A 12,237-nucleotide genomic window follows, 5' to 3' on the forward strand; every position below is an offset into this window, starting at 1 on the left:
TGTCAATGAGCAGAGGATGAGGGGTGAAAGTGGAGGCTTTCAAATGAATGTTTGCTCACCGACAGGATGTCCAGCAGCTCTTGGATGGGCAGATCTGGCTTCAGTCTCTCTTTAAACATGCGCATGGTCTGGTGTTTCAGGTAATAGTAGGATGAAATGCGGCCGGACGTCAGGGACACAATGGTGCACTCGTCCTGAACGATACAACACAATTACTTTTAAACACATCTGAGGTGAAAATACACAGGTATGGTCATAGCACATCTCGAGTTCATTTACACAACCTCAGTCATTCTTTATAATCGCAACTTTTCCATTATTAAATAAAAGTGTGGAAACTATCATGAATGACGTATTGCATTGTTGTGCATTTAGGAGAAATAAACATTTCAAGTAGGTCGAAAATTCAGCGGGAGAAAAGTAATAAGATGTCAGCGTGTACAAATGTTTCAAGCGAAACTAATGATACCTCCTGTATTTCCATGCAGAAGGAACATTCCAGGTCTCTCAGACTTCCCTCCACCAGGTTTGAGAGGAATTTGTTAATGGTTTCATGACTGACGTCATCCAAATTATAGTAGCTGAGAACAAGCCGAGAAAAAAGTGGGTTAAAAGTGTTAAACAATGACACTGAAAGACTGAAGGGCCAAAACAATCTGGGGATTTTCACATGAACCAGTAAGAAATCTGCTAACACTTTTACAGTAATGTCTCTTTTGGTTACATTAACAATAAGATTTGGTAACATTTTACGATAAGGTTGTATTTATTTGTGTATTTTGTAATCTTAGATCATATTAATTTCAGCTTTTCAATGTTTAAATCAGCTGTAACATTTTATTTAGTTTTACCTGTTAACATGACTTGATGCACAATGAACAATTAAATCCAAACTAACTAAAAGTAACAAATATTCATAAAAGTTGAAACATCATTTGTCTTAATATTAGATCATGTTAGCTATAACATTTATTTATAACAAATACAACCTTAATGTCAAGTGCTACCCAGTATTTTTGTATTAGCAAACACATAGGAACAAATGTTATCAGAAACAACTTTTGAATAAGTAATAACAATGAAAACACAAGTTAGTAAATTGAGATTAAAAAATACAATAGGATTGTTCATTGTTCAAAATTACTAAACTGTAAAAAAAATGTTACCTGACTTTTATTGAGTATTAAATAATTTAATAGAAATAAATAGAAAAGAAGATAAGACATTATGAATATGATAAATTAGCATTGTATAAGTAAAGAAGGTCACACTTTAGAAGAGGGCGACTTTGCCTCAATAAACTCCTCATTACTGCGTATAGAGTAGTATTTAGGTTTAGGTATTGGGAAGGATTAAGAGGTGTAGAATATGGCAAAAAATACAATGGTGGTCCTTTGTATTTGTCATTGTAATGGTACAATTGCTGTCCTCATTCTTCAAAATGAATTATTTTGTGTTCAACAGAAAAAATTAAACGATTAAGTATTTTTCCTACTATGGCAGTCAATGGGTGGCAAGATCTGTTTGGTTATAAACATTCTTCCAAAAAACTGTCTCTATGTTCATCACAACAAAGGAATTATACAGTTTTGGAGCAAACAATCAGCAATGGTTTAAAATGATACATTTGCTCATGGTTTGTCTAAAAGCACATTAAAACACCACATCATATAAACAAGTAAACAACATGAAACTCTTGCTTTTCACCACAGGGGGTCTTTAAGTAATACATACAAATGGGTTTATAAGTTTACATACATACTTTGCAGTATCTGTTAAACCAGGGGTTCCCAAACTTTTCAGCCCGCGACCCCCAAAAATACAGTGCCAGGGATTCGAGACCCCCACTATCCTCCGAGGTGGGTAACGTATTCAAACATTGCGCGCAACTTCACACATGCACTTATTGGGCTTAATTTATCAATTTAACGTAGAAATGAGCTCAGATCCGTGCGCAGAAATCATTTTACGAACCAGCCTGGAGGCTGACACACAAAGCCAGGCAATCTTAAGCTGTGACCCCGGAGCGCTTCTTTCACTCCCTAAGCGAACATCGCAGGAATGTAATAAAATCATGCGTTTTGTCTGTTTTCATTAGAATGGACAAGTGTCAAACAAAGAAGCTATCATTTAGCAAATAGGTAAACTAACCCATTGCATATAAATGTATTGATTAGGCCTATTGTAGTTTAAAAAATGTTTTACTTTTAATTGTGCTTTCGGAAAGTCTTAAATTATCTTAGAAGTAGTCTAAAATCACCAAATCACCACTTACCATTACCAGTTATCAAAAGGGTAAAGCATATACGGACCTTTGCACTTTCTCTAAACGCGTCCATTTTGATAAATGCCAAGTTTTGCGTGGAAACAACCGTACACCCAGTTTTCGGTCGTACGCTCGTTTCATAAATGAGGGCCATTAGGTCTATCCACACACGCACATAACACAGTTATTAGTTATTTACTCATTATTTTACTTGTTGTTAGACATAAACCATGAACTATTACTACAGATGGTCGGGTGCTGACGGATGTCCTCTTTTCGCATGCCTAACTGAAGACGATGGCCTTTCTGTCTGCAGCGCTTCTCCGCTGGCCTCCCTGCGTTGTCTTTAGTCGATATTAACCAACGTTTCATTCACAAATACAAATATCCTAATGTTAAAGCCTGAAAAATAATCTGCGTGCACATATGGGAATGTTTAACGTGGAGCTGTAAATTGACTTTCTGCACTTTACCTAATGCGGTTGCTAATGTGACGTAATCACCTCAGGGGTCACGATCGAGGTGGAGGAAATTCCAAAGGCTGATGGCTTTTAATTTGCATGGTTTTATTTTTAACTTAAATTATTATTTTTTGTTTAGTTACACTTATTGATTAAATACGCTATTCCTAATAATTCTGGAAATCGTCTTGCGACCCCACCCTCAAGGCCTTGTGACCCCCCGGGGGGTCCCGATCCCTACTTTGAGAATCGCTGTGTTAAATGTTCATTTAAACGTAAAAATAATACATTAAAAGAAAAGGAGTTTATTTGCCCCTCCACACCTCCAGAAAGCCACTGATGTGCTGTAAAATCCTTTCCAGGTTTGGTGGGATTTTCAGAAGAGCAAAAATCATTTCCATGTTTAGCAGAGCTCTAAGAGCAACCACATGAGACCCACACACAACATGTTCTTCATTACCGCTGAGTGACGGCTAACAGTAGTGTGTGTGTGTGCTATTCTTTTTATAACACCGCTCTTTTATTTTTATCATAACATCTGAAGTGAACATGATTAGGTCGTGCAAAACCAAAATGCAGTGAGACATAAAGACAGATTCAGGCGTTAACCTCTCTGCTATAATTTAGCTCACCGTGTCAGGGAGCTGGTACACATACTGCACATTAACATCAGTTAACAGCTCGAGAAAGTGTGTGTAACACCGTGTCTACACCGGATTTGACACGACACGGCAAAAGACATTAGAAACGCATTATAACCCATTATACTTCTGCATTTTGGCCACACTGGATGCTCCACGGCACGACAAACCCATTGGAACAAACCGTGCATCGTGTCGCGCCCATTGTAGACACGGTGTTAGGATAGCCTGCTGGTTTTTACGCTCAAAATAGATTTGTGATAACAAAAAAGACATCAGTGAGTTTTCCACGTGCAGTTTTCGATTTTGTCCCCTCCCTTTGTTGCCACCGTACCTTTCAGACCTCTGTATAAATATCCTCCTCATGAATAACAGTTATTCACCAGCGGCTGGTTTGCTATCCGCCTCATCCTTCACTTACGGCCACTTTACAAAGCTAGGTTACACTGTGACAGAATCATAAACCAACCGGCGCTCAAACTGAATTTATTCAAACTGAAATATTCAGGGGTTTTCAGCTGCGCCTTTAGAAGTCCATCTGATGGCAACTGTAGCCACAACCTAGGATCTAGACAGGTGCCCAGAAGTCCCATAAAAAATATCTCAATTGCACGTATGAGTGCATACATTAACCGTACTTTTTCTTCGCTGCTTTAGCTCCCTATGTAGGCATTAAACAGCAAGGCGGCTCAGGGTTTAGAATGCAGCTCGTATGTGCCAAAAAGTGCAAACATCATTTCATTACTGCTGTGTGCAGTTAGTCTTGCAGCTTTAGCAGCAGTAATGTGTCTCTCTGTGCCTATGACTGTAGTAAACACCTCGACGGCTGCTTAAATCACAGCCGTTACCATCAGCATCATGCCGGCGTGAGCCCCTCATCACACCTCTGGGGCTTCTGTCTCCGCTCGAGCCGAGTGAATCACGGCTCGTGACAAGGTGACTGAGCCACGTAACAAAGGTTTAAGGGGACACCGGACAGAGATAGATGGAGATGGACAAAATGTCTTTCCGCTTTTAGCAGGACAAATAACTTCAATCCCACCAGGCACACGCTCCGTCAAACACACACGCACACACATCCCCAGGGACACTAGCAGTCATATTAGCATACAAAGGAAAGAAGCAGATGTGTTACAGTAAATATCTTCATGAGGTGTTACGTGATATGAAATGTACACAAAATGTAGCATACAAACCTGATGATGTTTTTGTGGTAATAGCCAATGTCTACACTTCTGCAATCGACAGGCCCTGGAATCCAACCTACAAGCAACCTACATAGCGTGTTCATTTAAGATAAATACATTTATGCTCCCTGGGAATGAAACCTTTGGCCTACTAACGTGATGCTACTCTACTCCAACTGAGCTTTTTTGCCGTGTCTCTATTCCCAGTGAAGCACAACCTCTCATATTCTTTTGCTCAAAAAGAGCCCTTGATTGTAAAATCGACAGGCTGAATATAAAATATACTTGACGCACTTTAAATGGACAAAATATTAATATACTGCAGAGAGCTGGAACGTGTTATACAGCAAGTGAACTCAAGAGCACCTCAAAAATAAAACCTGATCATGCTGCAACGCTATTTCAAGAAAAACATCCTTTACAAATGTTGCAGAGCTTTCTAACCGCACACGTTAACATTCCAACAACTGAGATAATGAAGTTCGCTGATATGAGGAGCGTAACTAAAGTCAGATCATTCACATGTAAGGTAGCCTGCTAACAAAAGCTTGCTTCATGAAAGTGAGAGAGAAAGGCTTGAAAATCACAAAACGGGTCATTTGGGTAGAAGAAACATTTTAAGTGGACTTCAGGGAAAAACAATAAACTGTAACAAAGTGTAGAATATGGCTGTTATATTACGGGAGGAGTGTTGGGGAAGCAGTGCGAGCTGTGGGTCTTTATGTTGAACGTGGGCTGACAGGCGTGCAAATGTCACTGGAATGTTCTGGAATCATCACAGATGTCTGCGCTGGCCCGCTCGACCCTGCGAGGCCGCTGTGTGTGTGATCTTTCAGACCTTGTTTTGTGATGGAGGTGTAAACTGTCGGCCTGGACCGTAGCCATGGTGTCCGGCGATGCCGTTGCCGTGGAAACTCCGTGAGTAATGAGCCCTATGAAAGCGGCTGAAAATGTTTTGCTGTCTTTCGCTGCGGTTTCACGGAACAGCTTGAATTTCCCTCTTGGCCAATTAAAAATGCAAGAAACAGTCACAATGTTCATTGAATTCTCTGTGTGTTTGTTTATTTAAGGCATGCATTATTTTCTATTTGTTTATCTTAAGAGCCTGTGGAAAAGTAAACATGAAGTACTTAGTCGAAGTTAAGTTGCCAATGAACTTTAGCGCAAAAACGACGTACGGTATTTGTTATGTTCAATATGTTTGTTATATGTGGGAGGGAAGAGGCTGCAGCGTCACGCTGGCGATATCTAGTCTTATCTTGGCAATGAGAGCCTAAATGAAGACGTACACCTCAGGGAATCACGGGAAGCGTGTTGTCAGTGCAGTACCTTGGGTTCATGACCAGCCTGCGGAAAAAGTACGTCCAGGTGATGTAATCCATGGCGTCCTGCTTGGAGGTGACGGTGCCTGCTGCGATTTCTGCATTCAGGTGGTCTGAGAGCACGCTCAGAAGACTGAGGAGAAACAAGACTGTGCTGAGGCTCACGTCAATCAACATGGCTTCTCTGCGAACATGTTTTTTCGCTTTGCACACACCTAGACTCCACAGGGAATGGCTCGTACAGAAACTTCTTATAGAAGTCCTTCTTGATGTCGTGCACGAAGATAACAGCTTTGCCCTGGTCATCGAACTGCGGCCGTCCTGCTCGACCCATCATCTGAAGAACATCTGGAGCAGACGTGACGGAGCTGAATGACACCGGACCCTTGGCACACATATGCGCACATACAGAAAACAGATGTTACTGTACCTGTGATGGGGTAATCCACGTAGCGCCTTGTCTTTCCATCATAATACTCTGTGCCCTTCACGATCACCAGGTGGGCGGGGAAGTTGACGCCCCACGCTAGTGTGCTTGTGGCAATTAACACCTGTGGAGAAAGCCAAACGCCGACATGAGAAAGCTTGTTTTGTTTCATACATTCAACATGTCACTATTTAGTACAGCTTAGACAAGAATGAATGACAGTTTGTTTGTTTCTTCCATGGGACACATTAATCCGACCTGTTTACTAAGATTGAACCCACGACCTTTGCGTTGCTAGCGCAGTGCTCTACCAATCCAGCAACAGGAACAAACAGACAAAAAATGGAGAATGACCAACAGCAGTCTGACCTGGATCTTACAGTTGACAAACAGCTCTTCCACAGTCTTGCGGTCTCTTTCGTGAAGTCCCGCATGATGCATCCCGATCCCAAACGCCAGTGTGAGCTTCAGGTTGGAATCTCTTATGGTGCCAATTATATCTGTCATCTGACAAAACACACGGACATACACATGGGCACTCTGCATTTGGCATGAGAAAGGAGAGACTATGATATGAGAAAACAAAGAGAAAATGAAACTGGATGGAAATGTTTGGTGGACAGAATGGAGGGAGTTTGGGGAGCGCTGTTAGATGGACAGCAAACGGCAGCCGGCTGTCATTGAAACAGCAGGGACTCGGGCTGTTACACGCCTCAGCGCAGTGAAGCAGCGGGACGTCCCGTATATCTCTGAAACACACAGCTGACATGCTGGAGCCATTAGAACATGAAGCTCATGCGTGTGTGTGTACTGCCTTCTGTAGGCCGGAAAACTACATTAACACAAACCCACGTCGTTTCAAACACGTCTTGCTATTGTACCGTTTGTGTGAGATATAAAAGGCGATGTTATAACAATATAATATAAATACTTTTTGAATTATGGACTCGCAATCTTCCTGGTCCCACGTAATCAACATTTTAGTCGGTTCTTATGATAACACAAAATACTTTCATCATGTACTTTGAAACAACGTATTTATTATATGCATGCATGTGTCCTCATTGCAATTCAATATAAAGTACTTGTGTAGTTTCACTGACCCCAAAATCTCGCTCGAACCCCTCGATCTAACTATGTCCTTTACTGCTAAACCTAACCATACCTCAAACCTGTTAGCAGTACACGTGGGAATTCCAGAACATGTAACATGTCTCGCATGTATGTATTAAAAGAGACCGAGTGCAATCATATCATGTATCTGTATAGCTCTCCTTTACGTACACACATTCCTACTTAAAAAAGCAAACATGTTACGTGTGGCATTTCCTTTTTGGTCTTTAACAGGGTGAGTTGGGCATTTGTCAGATAGGACATGCATTAAGATTATTTACGAGGCCGTTTGCCTTAGAACAAGATCCGTGCGTGGATGAAAATTTACAGCACCTCATAAAGTCAATCTGTCTCCAAAATTGATCTTATACACAAATTCACCATTAAAGAAAGTCTGATAAATGTCTCCTGTACTTTATATATACGGTACTGTAAAATAATACAATATGATAAACAACACATTTCAGACTTAAAATGTAGTCCAGAGTGCTTGAACACACACACACACACACTACAGTCATGAATGTGTTTGTTCACGCAAACACATGAAAGATGTGTTTCCCATCTCCGTGCCATGTTTCTGCGAGCGTGTGTTACATACGTCTGCTATTAAAGAAATTATCACCTCAGCTGCAAGTTTTTATGTGATTACTTTGTAACCGGGATGAAAAAGCAGCATTTTTGCAGAATAGCTCTGTAATTTCGAGCTTTGAAAATATTAGCACACATCTGCGACGGCAAGAGGAAAAAAGATGTTTGTTCACATCTTGAAATGATCCGAAGGCATGCGGTGGAAAGAGGAGTTTAATGGGAGATGACACAGGCTTTTCCACTAGAAGCTGAGCCGTACTGTAATCACTGGTGTACACACACTGAGCTTCTTCAGATGGTACACGAATATACCACACCAGAAAATATAGCAACAGTAGGAAAAGACGAAACGCTTTGAGTAGATGAAAATCACAAATGAGTTTACATACAAATGATTCTTTTTGCATTCCTAAAGTAAAACACTACCACCACTCACAATCTCATATAATGAATGTAATTTGCACGTCCCCTTTTCGAAACATTACCATTTGAAAAATGAAATAGATAAACAATGAATTCAACTTTAATTTTGCAATTATTTAAATAAAAAAAAGCTTGAACTAAACGATTCGTCTATGACGTATAAATAATAATAACTAAGGTTGGACAGATGATTTCTTGTCAGTACAACATGACCATTATCTTACTGAGGTCGGTTGGATTGCATTGTTTTATTTGACAGCCTTATGGCTAAATTGAACGTTCTTTTAGTTAAAGGAACCGTTTTTTTTTCATTTATTTTCCCTACCATGGCACTAAATGGGGGATGAGATCTGTTTTGTTACTGACATTCCTCCAAATATTGTCCTTTTAATTTTTGTGGGTGAACTGTCTCTTTAAAACACCCTTCTAAGGCTCCTGAAACATTCTTTCGATCGTCATTTATGTTCATTCTGGAGTAATGTGACATTGACATGGTGATGTCTGACCTCTCTCTCATCCTGGTGCAGCCACTGTTTGGAGTCGTCTTCTGTGGCGAGGAACGCGATGAGGTCCAGAGCCGTGAGCCGCGTCTGCCGGCGTGACGACACAAATATCAGGACAGGTTTGACAGGAGAGTGAGTGCGAATGGCTGTAGGACAGTAAAAACATGGGGTGTTTATTTGAAAAGAGGGCATAACACAGTTCAATGGTCACATCAATGGAACAAGGGTCATGTTTTCATGCTATCTGATTAAAAGTAAATGGGGGCCAAATCTTACACCAAACAATCCAACCAAATGTGAAAACAGAGTAAATGGTGTGTGCATGTGACTGTACCCTGAAACACAGGCTTGTTCATAGTGGCCATACGGGGACAGTAATGTTGCCCCGGGAAGCCATGGATGTGCACCTCCAACGGGACCGGACGAACAGAAGGCCGGAAATTAAACAGTCCCACCTGAAAGAGAGACAGACAGACAGCGATGACTAAGGACAGGGGGAAAACGAGGCCAGAAAGTGAGTAGCCACAGAGAGAGGCGGTAATAAAGAGATAGATGGAGTGCCCAGCTGGCTGTGTGCCTGATAGAGTGGCCCATCTGGGGGTAATTACAGCCAGTCATTGTCCCCTGTCCCACCGCCGCGCTCTCACACAAGTGGCCTAGGCCCGGGTGCGTGTGTGCACATATTTAAAGGGCCGGATAATGGATTGGCCAGCTAGAGGTGCGCCACAGTCCAAACGGCACACGTCAGATTTATGGAGACCCCCGGCCCTTCCTTCCCCGTCTGTCAAGCATGGTGACATTTTAGCCATAGTAAAACAACGTTTACATAACCACTCCTGCCCGCACCGGTGCGGCCACGCTCTGGATAACTGGCCAATGTGCTGCTGCATACCGGGAGAGGAATGGGGGTTATTTATAGACCCTTATGTGCGCACGTATAAGCTAAACAACCGGCAGATTGTACGGTTGGCCGTAATGGAAACGGTTTTAAAATCATGGTACCGTGTTACAGACAATACCGTTATTCTCGTGTCGCGCCTTGCGCAGATCTTACAAAACATCTCAAATCATGGCGGAGGCAAGCGGAGCATGTTTCCTTCGAAACAAGAGCCATCAATTACACCCGACCCCATTAACTCGACACAGCATTTGGGAGGCAAGATTTCCTGCTTGATTTGAATTGCTGTAAATCATACGTAAATCACGTCAAATCCGAGAAGAGGAAGGAGCACTGATCCTGAAGACATTCCTTTGCCTATAAATATCTGTTTACGGATGGCTTACAAAAAGCGATTTGGATTTGGCGAGTCTTTCATCACATGTAAGAGATACCGACAGTGATCAGTGAGGTTTTTGCAGAAAGACCTCACCTGTCCGATGCCCAGCCAGTCGGCTAAATCCCGTGCATTGGCCAGCGCAGTGGACAGTCCTACAACCCGCACTGACTTGGAGGTGTGGGATGAGATGAAGTTAGTCCTGGACACAATAACCTCTAGAACCGGCCCTCTGTCCTCACCTGTGAAGTCACATCAAAGTCAGTTCAAACTAAGTGTACCTGCGTACTCTTTTTGTTATATAATATCGTCTTTTACATCAAGGTGTGCATCCATGGTTCTTACAAAAATGAACCATTACAGTGGAAGTTTTTTTTGCGGATTGATGATTATTTGTGTAACTACAGATTTACTACAAAAATCCTCGTTGAGGTATGGTTCTTGTAGGAAAATCGTGGTTAAGGATTATGTGAGCATGTCTTTTTATTTGTAGTAAAAGTGGGGGTGTAAGGGTGTTGAAGTCCTGTCCATATTCTTTTGTAGTTTCGTTTCCCTAACTGCATCCCCTGTGTTTTCATTGTCCTATGTCTGATTTCTGGTTGTTTCATGTCTTGCTCATCGTTCGTGGATTACATATTTTAAGGTACACTGATCTGCACATAGATCCGAACTTTGTATTTTGCTTGTGGAAAGCCATGCTGTAGAGTTTGGATAAAAGGCTAAAATGTTTAGCCTTCAAATGCTCTCATACACAGTTCTGCAAATGTACGTATTGGGACATTCTCTAGAAGTAAAGCCTTCGGTTCCTTCCGAGATGAACAATGATCTTGAACCAAGACCTTTCTCATACAGAAAGGTAGAGCAAGTTCAGGCGTTACCATTGCTATTTCAATAGACAAATTCCAGGACATGAATACATACTGTAGATTAATTTAGGTGTGTGTGTGTGTGTGCACCCATTACCCAGAAGATGGATCTCGTCTATAATGAGAATAGCAACTTTCTGCACGTAGCTGCGGTTCTGCCAGCTGCGACTGACTCCATCCCATTTCTCTGGAGTGGTGACGATCAGGTCGGCCTGTGATATGGCCCTCATGTCGGGAGTGACGTCACCTGTTAACTCAACCACTCTGGAGAAAGAGAGTAAGGTCGTGAGAAAATGATTTCAAATATCCTCTAGAGCCATCTAGAAACTCTCTCACTTCTTCCCAAGTTTCTGCTCTATTCTGATCTTCCAGTCTTCAATCCTCTCTCTGACCAGAGCTTTGAGAGGAGCAATATAGACCACCTGCGCACACACACAGAGCCTGGTTATACAATGTCATAAGAACTGAACGTATAGCGACAGCGAGTTTTACCTTGGCGCTGGGGTACTGGTTGAAGACCCTGAACATGGCCATCTCTGCTGCGATGGTTTTGCCAGAGCCAGTGGGGGCACCCAGCAGGACGTTGGTGTCGGTGTGATAGAGAGTGTGGAAGATCTGGGTCTGAATGGGATTAAAGTGGGTGAACTGGTACAAACTCTCATACTCCCTTTTTCCCAAAGCGGTCACAGGCAACGGCTGAAGGTCCAAGAGCTCTAGAACCAAACAAATGAAAAAGACCAAAGCAAAGCCCTCTTCCGTCAGTAACTATTGGTTGACCATCTGCTGCTGCTATTATAAAGACTGACTTGGACCGGAGCTGTCAGTCAGTGTGGTGAGGTGGTCATGTAATTACAGGTGTTTTTCAATGTAATCAAATGGGGAAAAAAGATCTTAGCACACCTGTTGGTGGGCTTATCTGACCTGGGCCAGTACGCGGCCACCCAGAGCCGACAGCATAACAATGTAAACCCCCACAACCCCCAGCACTCTGGCAGTACGTTTGCACAAGTCCTCATTTGGACAGCCCCTGATGTTTGTCAGAAAACAGTACTGTGGATATGGCTAATTCAGACCAGACTTTTCCACCGGACAGTTGAAAAACACTGACCTTTCCAATCTGACTGGCAATAAAATGACCAGCCAACATCTGTACATGCTGAAGT

The 12,237-nt window shown here is 42.1% G+C and overlaps 1 protein-coding gene across 3 annotated transcripts in view; it reads right to left on the reverse strand.

Moving 5' to 3' along the window:
- The window catches only part of ascc3 (activating signal cointegrator 1 complex subunit 3), a 124,534-nt gene that overhangs the window by 9,596 nt on the left and 102,701 nt on the right, over positions 1–12,237 (reverse strand). For all 3 annotated transcript variants that reach the window (XM_079470050.1, XM_079470049.1, XM_079470051.1), the window contains 12 exons: positions 11,567–11,787; positions 11,411–11,496; positions 11,172–11,338; positions 10,305–10,450; positions 9,269–9,389; positions 8,938–9,080; positions 6,674–6,811; positions 6,308–6,428; positions 6,093–6,225; positions 5,885–6,010; positions 470–581; positions 60–194 (listed from right to left, as the gene is read on the reverse strand). In XM_079470050.1, the coding sequence (XP_079326176.1) occupies positions 60–194; positions 470–581; positions 5,885–6,010; positions 6,093–6,225; positions 6,308–6,428; positions 6,674–6,811; positions 8,938–9,080; positions 9,269–9,389; positions 10,305–10,450; positions 11,172–11,338; positions 11,411–11,496; positions 11,567–11,787 (1,649 nt within the window). The remainder of the gene's footprint in view (positions 1–59; positions 195–469; positions 582–5,884; positions 6,011–6,092; positions 6,226–6,307; positions 6,429–6,673; positions 6,812–8,937; positions 9,081–9,268; positions 9,390–10,304; positions 10,451–11,171; positions 11,339–11,410; positions 11,497–11,566; positions 11,788–12,237) is intronic.

This window comes from Barbatula barbatula, assembly GCF_947034865.1.
Source record: "Barbatula barbatula genome assembly, chromosome: 12".
In the NCBI taxonomy this organism is placed as follows: Eukaryota; Metazoa; Chordata; class Actinopteri; order Cypriniformes; family Nemacheilidae; genus Barbatula; species Barbatula barbatula.